General features: G+C 36.5%; 1 protein-coding gene across 3 annotated transcripts; it reads left to right on the top strand.

The window, feature by feature from the left end:
- The first annotated feature begins 237 nt into the window (after positions 1-237).
- Positions 238-14,458, top strand: LOC100014433 (zinc finger protein 883-like). 3 transcript variants are annotated; one of them, XM_007477048.3, is made up of 6 exons: positions 238-481; positions 990-1,082; positions 2,128-2,254; positions 2,775-2,870; positions 9,480-9,654; positions 10,417-14,458. In XM_007477048.3, exons 2-6 carry the CDS (start codon positions 1,047-1,049, stop codon positions 11,771-11,773), a joined length of 1,791 nt encoding a protein of 596 aa, XP_007477110.1. In that variant the 5' UTR covers positions 238-481; positions 990-1,046; the 3' UTR covers positions 11,774-14,458. The 3 variants fall into 3 exon arrangements, with proteins under 3 accessions (XP_007477110.1, XP_007477109.1, XP_016281604.1); XM_007477047.2 differs by having other exon boundaries at positions 247-603; XM_016426118.2 differs by having other exon boundaries at positions 247-1,082.
- The last annotated feature ends 8,836 nt before the right edge of the window (positions 14,459-23,294 follow it).

Here is a 23,294-nt window from a genome sequence, read left to right as displayed (position 1 = left end):
GGAGGGAAGCAAGAAATCAAGACTCGAAGGAAGGAATGAAAGGAACATCAAAGGTCTTCCGTTTGTTCTCATAAAGGCATATTCCAGGTCACCTTCTCCACCTCGAGCAGCTCTAGGGAAGCAAACCATGGGAACTTCTCAGGAGCTCCGCCACCACTCCCTAGCCAAAAGGAGTCGCTTTTTCTACAGAGACAGTTCCGGGAACGAAGCAGGTTTGTGCGCATGCCTACAGAATCCAAGCGGGGATGCGGTGATCCGGTAATCCGGGGACCAGCCCAACTCCTGCCCCAGGTCTCATGAGCATGCGCAGAAATCCCCCTTAGATCCAAAACTACACTTCCCAAAAACCTCCGAAGAATTTTAAGAAAAAAATTTTTGCTGTCAGAAACTGTCACCGAACGTAAAAGGCGAGGATTTGGGGTTGTCCGAGGGTGCTGAAGAAGGGAAGGATTGGAATTCTTTCTGGCCGGCGCGTCGAGAGGTAGTTGAAAACCCCATCTCCTCCGAGCTCCGCCCAGGTCCCGGCAGCTCTCGGGGCTTAGGTTGGGCAGCCCCGCCCCGTGACGCCTCCTGATCCTTGCACCTCTGTGTCCGGGCTGGCAGGTGCGTGTGGGGCGAGGCCAAGGGCTGGAAGAGTTTCCTAAGGCCTAGAGGCCAGGGCCTTCCTATTACAGATGAGATTTAATTTAACGGTTAAGCCACTGGCACAGGGTCACCCTGGTGGTGCGCTCTCCAGGGCCTCATGCTTCCTTCTGGGATTCGAGCCTCTCCGGTAGTGACCCGTGTCGAGGGACAACGGACAAGCTCTGGGAGCTGTTCCTCGTGAATTTCCCATCTCTTGCTTTTAATGGGATGCCGCAAACCCCTTCTCCGGGATTGCTGTTGAGGCCCCTCGCAGCGACGCCCTTCCCCCGCACCTCCCACTGCGAATATCTGGGGGCTATAGCTCAGGCGCCCCTCCTAACTATGCCTTTTTCCCCCCTACCCAGCTCTGACTTCTGAAGGCTTGCCCCTTCCCCAGAAGACACAGTTTTGAGGAGGAGGGAATGGCCCCAGCGTTCTTACCAGCCCAGGCTGGGCAGGTAAGTGAACCCAACATTCTTTTTTTTTTTGTTAAATAAAATTTAATGAACCCAAGATTTGAATTTTCAAGAAAAGGTAGGTAGTTCAGTGACCCTGGGTAAGTCACTTAATCTCTGCTTTGCCTCAATTTCCTCATCTGTAAAATGGGGATAATAATAGCCCTGCTTCTGGGGGTTCTTGTGAGGATCAGATGAAATAATAAGATAATAATTGTAAAGCACATAGTATGATGCCTAAAACCTATAAGCATTATATAATTTAATTACTATTATAGAGTCCTTGGTTAAAATTTGTAGATAAAATGTAACTGTTGGGCAAATACTATTTAAAGAATAATGGAAATGGTTACTGCCAATACATACAAATCTTTTGGGTAAAGGAGCAAATGCTAAGTGGGGGTTGGCATAATAAACAAGTCTGAAATTATACAATTAGGAAGAAATTGCAATGGATAGTATTATCTTTTTGAAAAATATTTTTATTGTTAATGGAGAATGATTATATAGTGTGACTAGAAATTAATATTTGAAGTACAATGAGTGATTGTGCCTTGGATTACATGTATGTTTATGATACAGAATATATGATTTGGAAGTTTTAGTTTAATTCGGTTGTATTTCTTGAGGAAATGACTATATGACTTGCTATAGAGCAAGAGACAAAATGGTATTGTGAAAAAAGAATTGGATTCTGAGTCAGAAACCCTGGGTTTATCCCGTCCAGATTTTCACTACCTGGGTGACTACTTAGCCTAACTTTGATTCATTTTTCTCATTTGTTAAACTAGTTAGTCAGCAGGCATTTATTAATGACTTGCTATGTGCCAGAGATGTGGGGATGAAGGAAGATAATTTGTAAGGAAAGTATTTTGAAATTTAAAAGGATTACAATAACATGAATTGCTTTTTTTGTTATTGGATTTAGTATAAAATAATCTACACAGTAAACTCTCAAACTTTTGACTTGAAATACTCAGAAGCATGAGCCGCTTTTGACAATTCCTCCCTTGCCTCCTGATAATCAGGAATACATTTGATGTTTCAGGAGTCTTTGTCATTCACTGATGTGGCTGTGGATTTCACCTCAGAAGAGTGGGCACATCTGGATAGTTCTCAGAAGGAGCTGTACAAGGATGTGATGTTGGAGAACTATAGAAACCTGCTATGCCTGGGTATGGACAACTATCTCCTTTCATACAGAATCTGCCTATTGAAATTATTTTTTAAAATTTTTATCACTAAATGTGCTGAGAGAGATTAGAGATTTCCTAATTCTTTGTAGTTTAAAAAGGTTATTTCTCTATCTGTTCATAACTTGAAATTGTCAAAACTGGAAATTGGCAGTTTGACTGTGTAATAGCTAAGGTTCTTCTCACTCTCTATTCCTTTAGATCCTCCCTTCAAGTTCTAGTGGAAATACTTGAAGAAAAGAAAAAAGTTTCCCATCCTCTAGGGAGTTATTGAATCAAATGATCTAACTTTTTCTTCAGCCTAAGTCCATTCCGTTACTCTTGCTCTTCCCCTTCTCTGCCCAGTCTCCCTGGCCATAATACCCAATAACCCCAAAATAGGGATCCTTTGTACCATAATTTCCACCTTTCTAGAATGCCATCTTTTCCCTGAAGAGAGAAGGCCTAGAATTGAATTGTGAGGAGGATCTCTCCCTACTACTTTCTCCTTTTCAATGAACAGGACTTGCAGTTTCCAAACCAGATGTGATCTCCCAGTTGGAACAAGGGGATGTGCCATGGATGCCAGAGGACAAAGTCTCAAGAAACATCTGTCCAGGTAATTGAGTAAAAACCCAGAAGTTGAGAATCATTTCATGCAACAAGCAGCTCAGCTGGCCATTTAAGGGACAGGGAAGTCTCAGCTTGCAGGCTTGTGGAGAGGAGCTATTTGGTATAACCTGTCTTCATTAAGTCCCATCTTCACTTTAACAAATCATTTTTTGTAACATTTCCATGTACATCTATTTTTTAGCCCAAAAGAAGAGATGTCTTTCTTCTCGCTTTTCTTTGGCTTTACCTTTTTTTTTTGGGGTGGTGATACTTGACTTTTAATAGCCATTTTTTCCCACCCATCTTCCTATGACTACCTTTTTTTTTTTAAGCACTTACCTTCTGTTAGAATTAATGCAAAGTATCAGTTCTAAGACCAGTTAGGCCAGTGGGATTAGATAATTTGCCCAGGGTCACACAGTTTGGAAGTGCCTAAATTCAGATTTGAACCCAGGTCCTCTCATTTTCAGGCCTGGCTTTCTTTCTACTGTGACATTTAGCTACCCCAGTCATCCATTTTTAAAAGTGTATATTTAACAAAATAAGAAAAAGATATATTTTACTCTATAACTTCTTATGATCTTTTTCTTCTGTATATATTTTTTTGTAATGATAGTGCTACTTTTTTCTTTCATAGACTCTCTAAGTATGTTCTGAATCTGCTTTTTTCACTATATCCAATCAATTCAACAAACATTTATTAAACCTACTTGGTTCAGGGCTCTGTGCCCTTAGACTATAAATATATCTGCCAATGTTCCAGCTCTTACCTTCTTCTGGGACCAAACTATATATTCAAAGGATGTACAAACAACTGCAAAGAAGTTTCCAGTTGTAACAGAGCATAAAAAAAGTGGGTAGGGATGGGGGGGAGAAGGGATTAAGAAAAGTCAGATGCAGGTGTTGGTATCTTAGCTGTACTTTGAGGGAAGCTTAGGCTTCCAAGCCTTTGAGGAGGGGAAGAAGATGGGAAATAAACACTTATATAGTGCCTGTTATGTGTCAGGCACTGTGCTAAGTATTTTACAAATATCTCATTTGATCCTTACAATAACCCTGCAAGGTAGGTGCTGTTATTATCTTCATTTTACAGTTGAAGAAATTGAGACAAATAAGTTAAGTGACTTGACAAGGGTCACACAGCTAGTAAATATTTGTGGCCAAATTTTAGCTCAGTTCTTCCTGAATCCTGACTCAGTACTCTTATCTACTTTGCCACCTAGCTTGAAGGGAGTACATTGCAGAAAGGATGGCTTTGGAAGATAAAAAAAAGTAGGAAATAGAAGGCTGTGAATAAGAACAGCTAGTAGACTAATTTTATGAGAAAGAGTTACATAAAGTAGAATGGCAGGAAATAAGATTGAAAAGGTCTAGATATGGGAAGTCCTAGGTTCAAATCTGGCCTCAGACACCTCCTAGCTGTGTGACCCTGGGCAAGTCTCTGAACTTCCATTGCCTAGCCCTTACTACTCTTCTGTCTTGGAACTAATATACAGTATTGATTCTAAGAGGGAAGGTAAGGATTAAAAAAAAAAGATTGAAAAGGTAGGTGGGACCCATATTGTTGAGAACTTTAAATGCAGTCTCAGAATTTTAATTTTTATCCTAGAAGCAACAGGGATCCTTAGTGGTAAGGATTTGTGGGTAGAGGAATGACACGATCAAATCTGTTTTAGTAATATTAGTTTGACAGGTGGCTGAAAGAAGACACTGGATTCAAGGAGAACAATGAGATTCTGTAAGTCCAGGTGCCAGATAAGGAGTGGTCTATCTAGAATGGTGGTTATGTGAGTAGAAAAAGGGGAAAAGACAAACACCAAAGATGTTGTGGAGTTGCTTAAGAGACAAAACTTGCTAACTGATTTTAATTGGATTTTCTTAAACATGAACTTAAGCATAAGCATTTTGGTATTTAGAGAACAGAAAAAAGGATTGTATGTGAAATTGAACTAAGTTGATTTAACATGATAGGCACAGAACTGCCCTTCCTGTCTTTTCTTTCTTTTTTTTTTTAATTTTTTTTTTACTTAAAACCTTCCATCATACTGTGTATTGGCTCCAAGGCAGAAGAGTGGTAAGGGCTAGGCAATGGGGGTCAAGTGACTTGCCCAGGGTCACCCAGCTGGGAAGTGTTTGAGGCCAGTTTTGAACCTAGGACCTCCAGTCTCTAGGCCTGGTTCTCAATCCACTGAGCTACCCAGCTGCCCCCGCTATCTTTTCTTCAGAACCTGATTATGCCCCTGTCTGTGTACCTTACTAATGTTTCAATGATAATTTTTTAAGATTTTCTTTTACTGTCTCTCACTATTGTGGCTCTCTCTTTTTTTTTTAAACAAAAAGAGCGTAGTCAAACAAAACAAATCCACATCATGTCTGATAAAAGTATGCCACATTCTGTACCTCTAGTTAGTCACCTCAATTTCAAGAGGTGAGAAACATGAATCATCAGTCTTCTGAAGTCATGATTGCTTTAGTTCATATGAATCTGTCCATACTTCTCTGAATCCTTCCTATGTGTCATTTCTTATGGCATAAAATTCTATTACATTCATACATAGTACTAATTAACCATTCTCTGACTGATGGATACCCACTTTGTTTCCAGTTCTTTAATATGACAAAAAGTATTGTGAAAATCCATCATCTTTTCCCATTCATTTAAGATAAGGAGTTTTACATTGAAATTATTCCTTCACCTTCATCTTCATTACCTTTTCCTTATTTAAGAAAAATCCCAAAATTAATTCATTTTCTTGCCTCAACAAAGCAATTCAACATGCATTCATTAAGCACCTGAGTTTGAGACATTGTGCTAGGAACTTCCAGTATGCAAACATGTGTGAGTTTAAATACCCCTTTTGCTCTCGGCTCAGGGAGATTTAGAGGGAATTCTGGGAGATAGCAAGGACTTCTGGGGATTGAAGTCTGGGGTTCAAATCTCCATTTTTACACATGAAACCAAAATATTCTGTCCTCAAGGAACCTATATTCTGTTAGGGAGTGGGTGATGTAAAAAATTTACACAGATGAGTAAATGCAAAGGAATTTGAGGAGAGTCCTCATAATAGGGGGGGAAGGAATGGGGAAGGCTTCATAGCAGAAATGGGCACAAATTGGACCTTGGTAGAAGACAAGTATTTTTTGAGCTTTAGGTGATGAGTGAGTACATTTCAGGTTTGTGTGAAGCCTATAGGAAGTAGAATGATGAATTTCATGAATTTGTATAATTTAGTTATAGTAAGTAAGGAACTACTGAAGGTTTTTAAGTAGGGCAATGACATAGTAATAATAACGTTGAGTTGATATTTATTTAATAGTTTTAGGTTTGCAAAGTGCTTTATGTACACTATTTCATTTAAACCATATAACACGACTCCCATGTAAGTACTGTAGGTCCTCTCTATCTTTTACAGTTTAGGAAACTGAGGCTAAGAGAAGCAATTTGCTTAGGTTTACAAAGCTGGTAAATGTTGTTGGCAAGATTTGTACCCAGTTCTGTCTTAATCCAAATGAAATATTGTTCCTCTTCTGTTCCTTCTCCTGACATTCATCTTTGTGAATTATAAGTTTTAAGTTGATGTTATAAAATGATTAATCTGCCAGCTATTTGTGGAATAGAGTAGAAGTAGAAAGAAAACAAAAGTGGCGAGACCAGTCAGGATTCTGTTATAGTACTGTTGATGTGACAAGAAAAAACTTCTATAATCTCAGAGTGTCTGTATAAGAACTTCATTATCTGATATTTATCCTTATCCCTTTTCTTTCATCCCTTAGGCTGTTCACTATTTCTATCCTCCCTTTTCCCTTATTCTTTGGGGTCATCCTTACCCCTTCTTATCTCTTCCCCATTCTCAAGACTGTAGCTGTCAAAGCCACATAATCTTTGTAGATATTATTTGTAGTAAACTTGAATAAAGTAAATATTACAATCTCACCCATTCTTTGCAACTCTTGGAAAAAAGTTATTCTTAAAATGTGTTCTTTTAGAAATGTTAGCTATTAGACATAGTTTATCTTCTGCTGAATGCCTTAGTACCCAGAAATGTGAGTTTTCCCAGAGGGTGAGATAGAAGGAGACTCAGAAACTTGAAAACATTTAGCTGTCCTAGGGAAGGAAATGATGCAAGGTTAGGCAGCCTCATTATTCTTTCATTCATTGTTCTAACAATTGATAATGCATGTATGACAAATAAGCTTTAGAATCAAAGATTAGAGTTAGTATACTTGGAACCTTAGGGACATTTCAGTCTTGGATCCTATTTAGTGTAGGAGTCTTTTCCACAGTATGCTTAACTGATGATCTCCTATACTCTGTTCTCCATTGTAGGGTGAGCACAGTGTATTGTGAACAGAGAAATGAAACTGAAATTTGTAGACCCTACTATGGTGCAGATTAGTTGTATGATCGCTTGTAAATAATTGAGACTCTCAGCCTTAGTTTTCTCAAATAGGTAATTAGTATGAGGGCTAACATCATTAAGCATGTACATTGTATTCAATCCAGTAATGTTACTTACCATGTATATTCCCAAGGAAGTCAAAGATGGGGAAAGGTCCGATATGTATTCACATATGTATAACTGCACTTTTTGTAGTTGCAAAGAACTGGGAACAAAGTAGGTACCAATTGAGCAATGGTAAACTAAATTATAGCATGTGAATTATGCACTATTATTGTACTGTGAGAAGTGGTGAATATGAAGAATTCAGAGAAATTTGGAAAGACTCATATGAAGTTATAAAAGTGAAATTAGCATAACCAAGAAAACAATTTATATTTCCACAAGTTTTTTAAAAAGTTGAAAAATTTCAGAACTCTGATTGAAGCAGTGGCTAATTATAGCTTCATAAGCCTGATGATGAAACACGATAATACTTATTATGAGAGAAGGCTTTTTGGAGGTGGGAAGATTCAATGTGAAATGTTCTTAATATAAAGTAAGTTATAAAACATTTTCTTAAAAAGGATATTGGACTATAGAATCTCTAATTTCTAGTCTAATTTTTTTTTTGTGAGGCAGCCCATCTGATATTAGATGGTTGTGGTTGTGAAAATGTTAAAACTTTTGTGTTTAGCTAAAAGTGACTTCTCTTGAACTCTCTTACCCATTGTTCCCAATTCTGCTATTTGGCACTACACATATTCAATATTTAAATGGATCTGAAATCTTATTGATTCATTATCTTCCTCCAACAATGCAGATTACTACCCATCTATTTCTGCCCATTCTATATGACTCATCTATGTCTTCCCCAAAGATTGTCATAGGAGGTCCTATAATGAGGATGATACTGTTTTGAGTATATCACACACTAAAATATTGCAGAACCTCTTGGAGATGTGTAATAGAATTTGGCCTGCCTGTACACACAAGCAAGACCAAGAGGATGAAGAATGTTTATGGCTCACATAGCAATAGTATGCATATCTTTGATAGTCACAACACAATGACAATATACAATACATAATTGAGTATATTTCTTTTAAAACAAGTTTTATTGATATGTTTCATATTTTTATTCAAATTTCCAGAAACAGACTACCCTTTCCCTCTCAGTGATTGTATATATCTAACACTCCACTCCCATCTGGGATATGTTTCATTATCTCTTTGAAGAGCAAGATTGATCATTAAAATTACTCTAAGTCTACCTTTTTAGTCAGTATACGTATGTTTTCCCTTGTTCTGCTTCCTTCATTCTACATTACTTTATATATCTTCCCATGTTATTTTGAATTTTTTATTTGTCATTATTTAACATAATTTGACATAAAATCATTCCATTGTGTTCATGTACCATAACTAGTTCAATCATTCCCCTGTTAATCGGTGCTTTATTTTACAATTCTTTGCTATCAGGAATGGTGCTACTTGAAATATTTTAGAAATATTTCCTTGTGTCACTGATCTCTGTGAGGTATCTGCCTGGCATACTTGCTTTTGTAATAATAGTGTTTTAAATTTGCAAAATTTCATTTTTTGCAAATTAAATTTCATTTAAATTTGATAACATTTCATTTTATCTTCATTAAAAAATTGGAAGCAAGATAATGTTACTCTTATCCCTATTTACAGATGAGGAGGCCAAGGCAGAGGCTAAGTGATTTATTCAGGGTCATCTAGCTGCTTAATATGTAAGGTTGAATTTTAACTCAGGTCTCCATGACTCTAAGCCTATCATGCTCTATAGCTCAACTGAACTGACTCTTGAGGAGAGGCAACATGGTAAAATAAAAGAAATGGATTTGGAGACAATATTTTTAAATTTGATTTTCTATCTTTAATCATTACTAGTGATTTGATTCTTATAAGTTACTAAATCATCCAAAGCTCAAGTTTTTGAAAAAAAAATAGTAATTCTTCTACCTGCTTTAAAGGTTGTGGTGAATATCAAATGAGAAAAAAAATAATGAAAACTTTTTATATACCTTATTTGTATACACATATGAGGTGGGAATATTCTTATTTGTTTTATGCTTTAATGTTTTTCCATTGTGTTTCCAGTTTCCAATAATTTTCTTATTAGAGGAGACAAGTGAAAACTTAAGTGTACAGTAGTTTCTTTTCTCCTAGCAGAGGAAATGGCATATGTTAGTGTTTTTTATTTCTTTCAGACTGGGAAACTAGATTTGAATCCAAGGACTCAACTGAAAAACAAGCTATTTCCACAGAAGAATCATCTGAAGGAAGACTCAAAAGGGATGATTCATGCATTTCCAAATTGGGAGAAGCCTGGGAATGTGATGACATGTTAGAGAGACAACAGAGCAATAAAGAGAAACCCTCTAGGTAAGTAAAAATCACTCAGACGAAACAATCACCAAACATTTATTAAATATGTACTATGTGCTAAGCCCTGGGGATACCTGGCAATGTATCCTGGGCAAATGAAATAAATCTCTTATCTCAAGGAATTTAATTTTCTATCATTTGGGGAGACATATACAAAATAAATTGTTGTTATTGTTTTTGAGGAGAAGACATTAGTAACTGTGGAAGGGAGGAATGTGAATCAGGTAATGTTTTATGGAGATGGTAGAGCTTGAGCTGAGCATTGAAGGAAACTAGGGATCTAGGAGAGAGTACCTTCTGGGTACAGGGGACTATTTGTGCAAAGGCAAAGTGATGGAAGATGGAATGTTGTGTAAGAAACATCGAGAAAGCCAGTTTAGCTGAATTGACAGAGTATTTGAAGAGAATAAAATGTAATAAGGTTAGAAGAGCAAGTGGGAGCCAGTTTGAGAAGTATTTTAAATACCAAATGGGAATTTGAATTTGATTATCAAGGTAATGGGAAACCACTGAGATGAGAAAACTCCAAAAAGCCAGAAGCCATGATTATAATAGATATAACAGAAACTTCTGTTTAGGTTCACTCCTTTTTCCACAAGCAAGAGTTCCTATGAGAATTTCTATAAATATGATAGAAAGAGGTGTAGCTGTTATTAGCCTAAGTAGATATAATTGTATCTACTTAAAGGCATTTTAAATTTCTTTTAATTAATGTGAGAAATCTTTCCATTATAATTGAGATCTTATTCAATATCCTAGGAAGCACGCTGGAGAGAAGCCTAATGAATGTGAGAGAGCTGCCAACCACAGTTCACCCATTATTTCCCATCACAGAATTCATACTACAGAGAAACCCTATATTTATAATGAATGTAGTGAAATTTTAGGTCAAAATGCACAACTCATTTGCCATCAGAGGATTTCTACTAGACATAAATCCCATAAATGTAATGACTGTGGCAAGACCTTCTCTCTGAGTGCACAGCTAATTCGACATCAGACAAGTCATAATGGAGAGAAACCTTATAAATGCACTGAATGTGAAAAGACCTTCCGTCAGAGCACACAACTTACTCAACATCAGACAATCCATACTGGAGAGAAACCTTATGAATGTATCAAATGTGGCAAAACCTTCCGCCGGAGTGCACACCTTGCTGAACATCAGACTATTCATACTGGAGAGAAACCTCATGAATGTAATGAATGTGGGAAAGTCTTCAGTCATAGATCATCCCTTACTTACCATCACAGAATACATACTGGAGAAAAGCCTTATGAATGTAATGAATGTGGGAAGGCCTTTCGTCAGAGAACACAGCTTACTCGACATCAGACAATTCATACTGGAGAGAAACCTTACAAATGCAATGAATGTGGGAAAACCTTCCGCCTAAGCACACAACTCACTAGACATCAGGCTATTCATATGGGAGAGAAACCTTATGAATGTAATGAATGTGGGAAGGCCTTTCATCAGAGCACACAGCTTAGTCGACATCAGACAATTCATAATGGAGAGAAACCTTATGAATGTAATCAATGTGGAAAGGCCTTCCGCCAGATCACACATCTAACCGAACATCAAATAATTCATACTGGAGAGAAACCCTATGAATGTAATGAATGTGGCAAGGCCTTCCGCTGGAATACACAGCGTACTCGGCATCAAACAATTCATAATGGAGAGAAACCTTACGAATGTAACAAATGTGGGAAGGCATTTCGCCAGAGAACACAGCTTACTCGACATCAGACAATTCATACAGGAGAGAAACCTTATGAATGTAATGAATGTGGGAAAGCCTTCCGCCTTAGCACACAACTTACTCAACATCATATAAGTCATACTGGAGAGAAGCCTTATGAATGTAATGAATGTGGGAAGGCCTTCCGGTGGAGTACTCAACGCACTCGGCATCAGACAATGCATAATGGACAGAAACCTTATGGATGTGGAAAAGGCTTCTGCCAGCAAACATACCTTACTCAACATCAGACAGGTCACACTGGAGACATATCTTCTAAACATAATGAATGTGAAGAGACTTTCTTCCAGAGAGCACAGACTTCTCAACCCCAGACAGTTCTTAATAAAGCAATCCCATATAGGTAATATATGGGGGAATAGAGCATATAACTTCCATCAGAGCATATAGCGTACTCTGTATCAGGTGGTTTGCCCTGGAAGGAAATTTCTGAGAATATGATAAATGTGAAAAAATATAAACTTTTACTTAAAAATCAGAGATTCGTGCTGATAGCAAACTCCATGAACATAATATAGGGAGGCATTCAGCTATTGCACATATGTTACTGAATATCTGAATTTATATTAGAATAAGAATAAATTAAAGAATGAGAGAAAACTTCACAGTTCATCTTTCCCATTATGGAATTTGTACTGAAATGAAAGCACATAAATGTGATGAAAATAGAAAGATCTTTAATTGGAGCTTATTACTCATTAAGCATCAAAATTTATACTGGAGGAAAGCCTTAAAGTTAAACCTTATGAATAGAATTAATATGATGATTTCAAACAGATCACTTACTCAAAATTAGAAAATTTATACTAAGGGAAAACAGTATAAAGTGAGGCAAATCCTCTCAGCAGCTGTTCAGAACATTTTGCTTTCTTATATTCTGGCCAATGCCATTCCTTATACCTATGTAGCTAGCACAACCTTCTAGTTTACTGAAAACATTGTAGCATTCTCATAGGAACTCCTTCAACTTCTTCAGAAGTTTTCAAAATCATTTCATACTTTTGTTTTTTCTGGAGGAAGAGGTACATGATTCCTCTTTTTATACCTTTGATCACTCCTACTTTAAGGCCTTACTTCAGCACTTATACTCTCTTAGGCACTTTTATTTGTCCTTTTCCACTGGTTCCTTTCCAACTGAATATAAACATGCTCATTCAACTCTCGCTGGCACAAAAGACAAAACCTATCAATACTACTTCATCTTGATACTCTTACATTTCTCTGTTAACTGCCAGAATTTATGTGGAGGCAGCTAGGTAGTGCAGGAGGTGCTAGAACGCAGATCCAGGAATGAAGAAGACCTGAATTAAAATATAGCCCAAGACACATATATTGCTATGGGCAAGTCACTTAACTTTTGCCTTAATTTCTTATCTGTAAAATGGGAATAGCACCTTCCTCCCAAGGTTGCTATGAGGATAAAATGAGACAGTATTTGTTAAAGTGCTTTGGAAACTTTAGAATATCATGTAAATGCTCAAAAAATCAATATTTTATTTATTTCAGAAAAGTAATTTGTGCTTCCACTTCTTTACTATTCATAATCTTCCTCAATAACTCATAGTCTGATTTCTATTCTAATAACCATTATATCAAAACTGCTGTCTCATGAATAACCAATATTGTCCTGATTTTCCAACTTGGTGGCTTTTTTTTTTTTGCAGTATTTCTGGATATCAGAGATGAAATATTGAACATTGTTGACCTCCCCTTTTTTAATACTCTCATTGTCTTTATTTTCAAAGACACTGTGTTCTATTTCTTTTTCTTTTATATCTTTTAACTATTCCTTTGTTGTCATTGACTAGAGACTTTTTTAAACCTTTTAAGGTAGCTTTTCATCGAGATTTTACACTTAATAGATTGCACTTATATATAGCACTTTAAGATTTGCAAAGTGCTTTATAAATATCTCATATTCTCATAGCAACTGGAACCCTGGAAGATAGGTGCTTTTTATCATTCCCATCTTATAGATGAGGAAGCTAAGGAAGGCAGAAGTTAAATGACTTGTCCAGAGGCACACAACTAGTAAGCATTTTAGATTGGATTGTTTTAGGCCTTCATTAATTAAGTCCAGCACACAGTCCAACTATTTATATTCTTTCAGGAATTTTTGTAGTCCCAAGGCTTCAAAAAGCACCTATTTCTAGTTCTTGTCTCACTTTGGCATTCCAGACAAGCATTTCCCAACTACCTATATAGCACATCTGATTTCACTCAATTATATCACAATTCACCCATCTCCTTGATTCTAAAATCTTGGTGTTAACTTTTAATTCTTTCCATCATATTTCATTTCATGTTACTTAGTCCTATAATATTTCTTATGTCAGTATGCTCCTTTTTATTCTTGCTGCCAACACTATAGTGCAAGTCTCCAGTATTGCCTTTGTGGGCTTCTGCAGTAGCTATACTTTCTTTCATGCATTTTCCACCTTCCCTTTCTAATCTATCCTTTCTAATACTGTCAATCTTTTCTTAGTTATTGATAGCTATCATTATTCTTCTAAAATCTCTTGTGGATTCTTCTTGCTTACAGAATAGTTTTGAAATTCCTTTGACTAAATAAGTTCTCAAATCTAGTATTCATCACTGTGGTTCAACTAAACTAGATACACTTGCCTTATTCCTTATATATCCTATCATTTGGGATTTTCTTGCCTTTGCTCGTAGAGATCCCTGTGTCTGGAATATCTTCACTCAGTTTCACTTGTGTTCTTACAGGTCCTTTAAAACCAAACTTGTATCTCAGTCTTTAATTATCTTAATCATGTTAGTTGGTAATGGTCCTTCCCCCATGCAGAACTCAATAGCACTATGTTTGCACTAATATGTTGTTTTGTAATATAGTTATCTGTGTATGTATCTTGTCTATTAGAATGTAAGTTCCATGTGGGCAGAAACTGTCTTATTTAACTTTTGTATCTCCTCCAGGATTTGGTCCAATGTTGCACACTATTTATTTAATAAATGCTTATTGAGTATAATTGAATTCATTGAATTGAATAAATGATTTCATCTGGATTGCACACCTTATTGAGCAGTGAATTTGTAGTGGAGAGAAATGCTATGAATAGATCATTGGTTACTTAAAACTTCCTATTCTGGTGTACCATTGAATTTTGACTTTTTGAGAAGTCTTCAATGCCTCCCTAAGTCAGTTCTTCCATCACAAAAAACTTCTTAGTGTATCTAGATATAGTTTAGTTTATCCTTTTTGCTAAATAAAGAGATCTTTTATAACTATAAATTAATTTTACATTAGTTGGCATTAAGACATTTCTATGGTGAAATTTTGGGTTGGGATCAGAAATTTATTTTTATGCAGGCTACATTAATTTTCAATTATGCAATCATTATATTTTCTAATTTATCCAAGCTTGCTTGAATGACACCTGGGAGATACATGTTATCTATTAGTTTGTTATATAATGTTAGTGATAGGTTTGTGACCCACTTTGCCTAATTCATATTTGGAGAAAACTTTTGTTATTTAGATCTCAGCCTGCATCCCAGAAGGCCCCTTCCTGGATTTCTTGACCATAAATTAAACCCTCATTCTATTCCACTTATTGCTCTCCCTGTGGAGTGGGAACAACAACAAAAAAGATATATTGTGCCCTCTGGCCCTCCTCTTCCATACTGTCTGAAATGTCACAGAATGATAGTTGGAGAATGAGGCAGTGAATAAGTTTGAAGTAATTTTGAAGAATGGAGCACTAATAGTGAATGTCTTTTTGTAAGGTGTCATAGTGAACATTTAATTCCTTTCTTTCCTGATAGTTTCCTTTTCCTTGTGGAGAGAAAAATTAGTCGTTTTCCCATGTTTTGTCCTACCAATTTTGTGTGTAGAACCCAGAAAGGATTTAAATTGCCCCAGAATTATGGAGGTATTCTGGCAATTTAGGTTTTATAGAAAATCCTGGCCATAGATTCCCTATCATTAGGAAAGAAAAGATGCCTGTCCATGGCCTGAAAATGTATTCATGTCCAAGTCTTTGCTAGCCTTAGTCCACTGGAAGAAGCCCTGTTCAGAGTAGTTGGGTTATCAGTGTGGTATGGCAAGGTGGCATAGTGGGAAGCATGCAAGATGCAGTCATGAGGGTTGTATCTCAGTCCTGCTTCCAACACTGTGTGAACCTTAAAAATTCCCAGACCCCACTTTATAAGATTGGATTAAGACCATTCCCCATTTGGGCAGTGAACTCTACTTAAAGCAGAAATGTGAGAACTCTACTTAGATCAGAAATGGGAAGACCTCTGCTCCACCCTTACTTAAGACTGCTTTAGGGGAGAAAACTCCTTGCTAAACAATGAAAGTACTTAAACCCATACTTATAATGAGGCAAAAAGTTCTTTAAGCCATGCCTATTTTTAAAAGTAATACAAAGGGGTGCTAAGTACCTATTAAAGGTCAGGCAACTTGTGAATTTACAAGGAGCAAAGTGGTGAAAACTTATTCAGAAGTTTTTTCTGGTTCAAACTTACTAAAGGGATTAGTCGACTCAGCTGTGAATTCAGAATGGGCTGTCCTTTGGAAAACGTCTTCTGTGATTGGTAGATGGAAGAACTTAGGGGAGGTGACATAGGAGAAAACCCCCTATATAAGAAAAAGGATCTCTTGAGAAGGGATCTCTCTGGAGAGACAGGCTGTAAGGAGGATCTCTTGAGAAGAATCTCTTGAAGGACAATCTCTAAGGAGGTCTCTCAAGGGAGGCTGACTCTGGCTGGAACTCCCTCTGGGGAGACTCTGTCCCCCAGAATTCTCACTTGAACAGATCTTATGGTGAGTGATAACTGACTGACTGACCTTTTCTTTTAGGACTTAGGCCTGGGTTGGCCAGGGCTACCCTGGGCCGGTCTATCCTTTTCTCATTATTTCCTCTTTCTCTCTTTCTTTGATTCCTCATTGTATTATTAATTAAAATCTCTATAAAACCCAGTTGACTTGGGTATATTCATAATTGGGAATATTTCCCTGGTGACCACCTTATATTTTATTTAAAACAAAACACTGTGCTGAAAACATAATTTTCTGAGGTCACACATTTACTCACCCACTCTTATATCTATCACAATTTATATCTTCCACTATTTTAATCACTACAGTTTATGACCCTCAACCATTTTAACTCTTACAGTTTAAGGCATTAACTCTTTTAACTCCCACAGTTTATGGCAGACAACTATTTTAAATGTCACAACTGTGACTGTGAATAAGACAGTTAACCTCCAAGGTTGTTATCATTTGTTAAATGGTATAATGATACTTGTTAGACATTACTGCAATAGGCCATCAAGAAAGTGCTTTACAAACCTTAAACTAGTAGTGTTTCATTGGTGCTGGCTTCTTAGCAAAAAGCTATAGCTCAAGTGTTTGTTTTGGCATGCTTCCATTTTTGCGCTTTTTTTCCTCTTGTTAAGAAGACTGCCCTTTTTCCTTATCCCTGTCAGTTGATCACTGTTCAAATGTTAGTTGATGACAGAGGTGTTATACCTGATGAATTGTAGTGACCTCACAGTCTGGGCTGCTGTATTTTATTAACAGAAGCTCTAGTAAATTCCACCAGCTCTGTTTAGGTGATGCATTACTACAAAGGGACCAATAAATGTTTTGGATCTGATTCTGAAATTTTTATCCCACCTAACCAATTCTGATCTTTAGGGTTAGGGGCTATTTGTTCATTCCATGTTCTTCCTGTTCCCTTCTTAGTAGGGACCAGTACAAACTCTGTACATTGTCACCGAATATAATCCAGTGAATGAATGGGGACCTAAGCAGTGAGAACTCAACAGAGTCAGGACCTCCAGGGATGATGACCTTGGCACCTTTTCCTATACATCTTTAATTATGTGTATGTTTTATCCATGTGCTTCAATGATGGTTCCCTTTCTTCTCCATCTAATCTCAACATGTACACCTTTTCCCCTAAGTCTAGCCTTAGTACCCCTTTTTTGTATTTCTTATTCACAGCATCATAAATGGAAAGAGTGCTGGATTTAGAATCCAGAGGTCCCAAGTTCAAATCTCTTTTCTTCCACTTAGTAATAAAGAGATTTAGGACAAGTCATTTAACTTCTTTGGGCCTTAATTTCCTCTTCCACAAAATAGGATTTGACAAGAGAAATTATAAGATCTTTCACCTTAAGTTTTATGAACCTATCACAATTGTGCCAGAATTGATGTTTCTCATAGGCATTCTAAGGCAGTCAGTAAACACTTCAATGCCTTCTATGCCAGGCATACAGAGAAACATAAAAGCCCCTGTTTTTCTTCACAATCTAATGAAAGAGACAACACGTGAACAACTATGTACAAATACTCTATATACTTGGAAATAATCAAGAGGGAAGACATTAGAATTAAGAATAATTGAAAAAGACTTCCTGTAGAAGCCTGGGATTTTAGCTGTCACTTGAAGGAAACCAAGGAAGCCAGTAGGTGGAGATGAGGAAGGAGAGCATTCCAAGCATGGGGGATAGCCAGAGAAAATACCTGGAGCTGAGAGATGGAGTACTTTGTGTGATGAAGAGCCAGGAGTCTAGTGGCATCGGATCAGTTTTGGGGAGGAGAGTATAAGGTTCAGAACAATTGGAAAGGTGAGGAGAGGAGCCTAGGTTGTGAAGGTCTTTGAATGCCAAATAGAGAATTTTATATTTGACCTGGAGGTTAGGGAGCCATTCTCATATACTCTTTTTCACTCACCTGGCCATCAACTTAGTTCAGGTACTTATCACTATATAAATATTATCATCATTAAGACTTATGGATTAATTCTTTCACAAAGTCCTATCCTGCCTTCTTGTGGTAGGAAATGATTCTGAATTCTCAAAGGCTATTCTAGAGAAACAGGCTCTAGAAGGTTCTACAACAATGGAAAGGCTCTGAGTATGGTCCCAGCCACAGAACAAGTCTCCTTTCCAAGAATATGCCTTTTTGTAACCAGTGATGGCCAGTTGGTGGTAAATTTTTTGGCAGCCCATGAAACAAACAAGACCAAAACCCCAAATCACATACCCAAATAAACAAGTGATATATGTTTTCTTCTGCATTTCTACTCCAACAGTTGCTTCTCTAGATGTGGATAGCATTCTTTTTCACAAGTCCCTCAGAATTATCTTGGATCATTGTATTGCTTTTAGTACCAATCTATTACATTTGATCATCCCACTATGTTTTGGTTACTGTGTAAAATGTTCTCCTGGTACTGCTTATTTCACTTTGTATCAGTTTATGTAGATCTTTCCAGTTCTTAAAGAAATCATTTAGTTCAGTATTCCTTATACCACAATTTGTTCATCCAATTGAGGGACATTCCCTCATTTTCCAGTTTTTTGCCACCACAAAAAGTGCAGCTATAAATATTTTTGTATAAATAGGTCCATCCCCATATTTTTTTAAATCTCTTTGGGATACAGACCTAGTAGTGGTATTGCTGCGCTTTGGGCATAATTCCAAATTGCCTTCCAGAATGGTGGGATCAATTCACAACTCTACTAGCAATGCATTAGTGTCCCAATTTTGCTACATCCCCTCCAGCATTTACTATTCTCCTTTTCTGTCAATTGGCCAATCTGCTAGGTGTGAGGTGGTACCTCAGAGTTGTTTTGCTTTGCATTTTTCTAATCAGGAGGGGTTTAGAACATTTTTTCATGTGATTATTGATAGTTTTGATTTCTTGTTCTGAAAACTGACTATTTGTATCCTTTGACCATTTGTCAATTGGGGAATGACTTGATTTCTTATAAATTTGACTTAGTTATTTATATATTTGAGAAATTATATCTTTTTCAGAGAGATTTTTTACAAAAATTTCCCCCAGTTTGTTGCTTCCCTTCTAATCTTGGTTGCATTGGTTTTGTTTATATATAATTTTTTAAATTTAATATAATCTAAAATTATTCATTTTACATATTATAATATTCTCTCTCTTAAATTCTGATCCTAAATTCTTCCCTTCTCTATAGATTTGCTAGGTAAACTATTCTATGTTTGCCTAATTTACCTCTATCACTCTTTATGTTTACATCACATATCCATTTTTATGTTATCTTGGTATAGGGTGTGAGATATTGATCTAAACCTAATTTTTGCCATGTTGTTTTCCAATTTTCCCAGAAGTTTTTTGTTTGTTTGTTTTATTGTCAAATAGTGAGTTCTTAACCTCAAAGCTGGGATCTTTGGGTTTATCAAACACTAGATTGCTGAGGTCATTTATCCCTACTCTATTCCATTAATCTACCCTTCTGTCTCTTAGCTAGTACCAGAATATTTTGATGATTGCTATTAGTAAATTTGAAGAAGAAAGATAGCACTTTCAACTCAGGGACAGTTTAATTGTATAATGGAAAGAATAGTAGACAGGATCTAGAGTGGACTCCCAGTCTTGTCTGACTATTTACATGACATTAGTCAAATCACTTAATCTCCCTGAGACTCATGTTCTTCCTCTTTAAAAAGGGAGATTTGGACTAGATGATCTCAAAGGTTGGTTCTAGCTCGAAATCCTATAATCCTATAATCCTGTACATAAATTCGGCCTTGAAGGAAGAAAAGCATTTCAGCAGGCAATTGGGGAGGGCCATGGCTTCTTCTACTCTACAGCAGAAAGGTGGAAGAGGGCACAAAATTGGGGAATATCTAGTAGTTCAGTTTGGCTGCAGTGTAGAGTATATAAAGGTAAGAAGTATTAAATAGGGTTCAAAAGACCCTTTTAGGAACTTAAAGGGCTAGCTAGGTAGAATAAGGAATAGGAGAGCCAGGACTAGAGTTGGGAGAAAGCAAGTTCAAATGTGATCTCAGATATTTTCTACTTGTCTGATCTTGGGAAAGTCATTCAATACTTATTGGCTAGCCCTTGCTGCTCTTCTATCTTAGAACTGATATTAAAATTTTTTTTAAAAAAGAAAAAGAAAATTACAAAGGGAGGAAATAGAGGGAACCTTGCATCAAAAGTTTAGGAATAAATGAGTTTCTAAAGAATAGTTTTCTGATTGGAACTAAACTTAGTTATAACTTAAGAAGAGACCTCTTGTCTGGCTCAGTTTTCAGTGGTACATGTCCCAAGTTTCATTTCTTCACCTTAGCTCTGCCTAGAAAATCCTACCCTAATGTTTCCTTTTTAAACTACTTTGGTGGCCCCTTTTAGTAGGAAATAGGATCCATGGAGCTCTGATCCCAGAGGGGCTAGGAATGGTTCTAGCCTATCTTCTACCTTCCTTTGTCACATCCAGCTGCCTTGTAAGGAATCCTAGCTTGGTGAGTAAAGACTTTAAGGCAGGATGTGTAGAATAGTGGAAAGGGCAATGGATGGAGAGATCAAAGACCTGGGTTCAATCCTTGCTTTGCCACATATTTTCAATCTGTGTGGTCTTAGACAAGTCATTTATGTTATAAGACTTAGAGCCAAAATAGACCATAAAGATCATCTCTTCTAGTCTTCTCCTATTATAATTGAGGAAAGGAGTCTGTCTCAGAGAGGTGTTAGTAGTACCTTAGGTAGGTTGCATAGATAACGGGTAGCAGAGCACATATTTGAAATTAGATATTCTGACTCTTAATCTTTTTTGCACTGCTCTGTAGAAACCTATACTTCTTTGCCTCTTAATTCCTCTAGGACTCAGCCTTCTCATATGTGAAGTTGAATTGAATTGATTTAAATTCTTCTTATAGCTCTAAAATCCCATGATATCTCCCTTATGGATCCTTTCTCTTCTCTACCTCTGCCTTTTCAGGGTTTTGAATTTCCTGTAGAGGGAAGCACAAAGCAGGAAAGAATGCACAGGGCTCATCACAACCTGGTTTCAGGTGAGTTGGGTTTTCCTCTTTCTCCCCCTGTTGGCTTCAAAGGGTAAAAATATTTCCTTAATATACCCTGTAGCTTCTTTGTCCAGCAAGATTAAACTCCATATTGCCCTTTATCCTTGCGTCATTTGCTACATTAGCCCAACATTTTTTTTACCAAACCCCAACCCAGGATTACTCTCACCATCTATATTCTCTGCTGTTACTTGGTGTGTAGCTGAATACTCATAGAAGTCAAATAACCTATTTTTTAAATTCTAATTTAACTTAATTTTAAATGGTTCAACTACACATTTATGTTATCTTATTTCAAATGTACCTGTACTGCTGCATGGCAATCCTTTTACTCCTTCCTAATTGACTTTCACAATTATCACCACTCTTTTCTCCTTAAGACTCCTATAGTGTGCTTTTGTAATCTGAACAAATGTCACCTCTTTCTTTACTGAGCAAGTGAGGCCATCAAGTGAGTTCCTTCTTCTCTCCTATTCCATACTTCAAAAACTCCCTATAAAATTCCTCATTCTCTCCTCTCTTGCTTTAGTTTTTGAGGAAAAGGTAACCTTTTTCTTGACAACACTAGATTTTCTCCTTGTACCCTTCTAGGAGCTTGTCCCTTTGTTATTGTTTCATCTTCGAGCTCTACTTTTAGCTCCTTCTCATAGGATCACAAAGGAAACAATGATATGAAAATACAATTGTCAAAATGTCAAATAGCCATAATTTGTGATATTTATGTTTCTTTATGGACATTTTAAGATATGCACAAGTTAAAGTTAAATTTTATTTTTGAAAGGTGTAAGTGTGAAGGCTATTTTTGATTAACTTGACCAGAATGATAAATTGTGGGATAGATTTTGACAAGGAAACACATATCATATTGATCATCCAAGCATTTAAAAATAGTTTGATGGTTATAATTGCTGAATTTTAGTTTGCAAAGATAAGCTTTTGTAAATAGAGTTAAAGTTTTCACAACTTCCTTTTCAAGAAAAGGATAAACTTTTCTTAAGGTCCACCACAATTCTCCTAAGACTTTTTGAATGAAACTTAAGTTGAAGTTTCTTATTCTAAGATCAGAGTTCATCTTTGGTCAAAACCACACCTTTGTTATAGTTTATATCAGAAAGAAAGTGATTGCAAGTCCTCAGTTCAGTTTTAATTTCATGAAGATAGAAATAACTATTGGCAGAGAACTTCGTATTCAATTTCATCTTAATAAAATATTCCTGCAACATTTTAAAGTTTGTAAGGCTATTAATTAGCTTTTACTCTCTTCTTCCATATTGTCAACTTAGCCAAGAAAGCTTGTCTATTTTAGTAGCATCCATAATATTGACTTTAGAACCTTGAAATAAAAGATTTTAGGTAAGCCAACCAATGAATTAAAGCCCTTTTAAAACTGTTCTGAGTGTTTTTTTTCCTTTCAGAAAAGGTAAATCGTCTGCAACTACGGTTCAGATAGGTGTCCTAACACTTGCCCTCTTGAAAGCCAGTGAACTTCTTTGAGTGTGGTTTTATGAATGAAAAATGAAATGATTATCCCACTTGCTGTCCTAATTTCCTCTGTTCCCTGTGCTTTATATTTTGCTATATTGGATACTGTGCTAAGCATTGGAGGTAGAAATAAAAAAAAAAAATCTCAAGGGGCTCACATTTGGATGGGAGAAATAGCATGCAAATAACTCTACACATACAAGATATGTACAGTATAAATGAAAGGTAATCTCAGAGGGGGGATACTGGCAGGATGTGGGTTGGAGGGAAGTATTCCAGGAAGGATTTCTTCTATTAAGAAGCAAGTTTTGAGCTGAGTCATTAAGGAGTCCAGGAAAGCTAGGAACGGGTAATACAATAGGAGATTGCAGTTCTAACTAAAAAGCTAATAGCTTATAGAAATGATAAATTTATCATTTTAGTAATTATAACTTGAATGATACTAACCTTTCTAAATCTTATGATGTGAATTGATTAAATAGCAACATATTAACAAATCACTTAAATTGTTTTTAACATATCATCTGGAGTATCATACAAATTTCTTTTTAATTCTTGTATAT

The sequence above is a fragment of the Monodelphis domestica genome, chromosome 1 (assembly GCF_027887165.1).
Source record: "Monodelphis domestica isolate mMonDom1 chromosome 1, mMonDom1.pri, whole genome shotgun sequence".
NCBI lineage: Eukaryota > Metazoa > Chordata > Mammalia > Didelphimorphia > Didelphidae > Monodelphis > Monodelphis domestica.
This window is presented reverse-complemented; position numbering and strand designations above follow the sequence as displayed.

Coding starts and splice junctions, on each gene's coding strand:
- LOC100014433 (XM_007477048.3), top strand. CDS start 1,047: ATGGCCCCAGCGTTCTTACCAGCCCAGGCTGGGCAG. Junction 2,871..9,479: donor CTCAAGAAACATCTGTCCAG/GTAATTGAGTAA, acceptor TATTTCTTTCAG/ACTGGGAAACTAGATTTGAA. Junction 9,655..10,416: donor AATAAAGAGAAACCCTCTAG/GTAAGTAAAAAT, acceptor TCAATATCCTAG/GAAGCACGCTGGAGAGAAGC.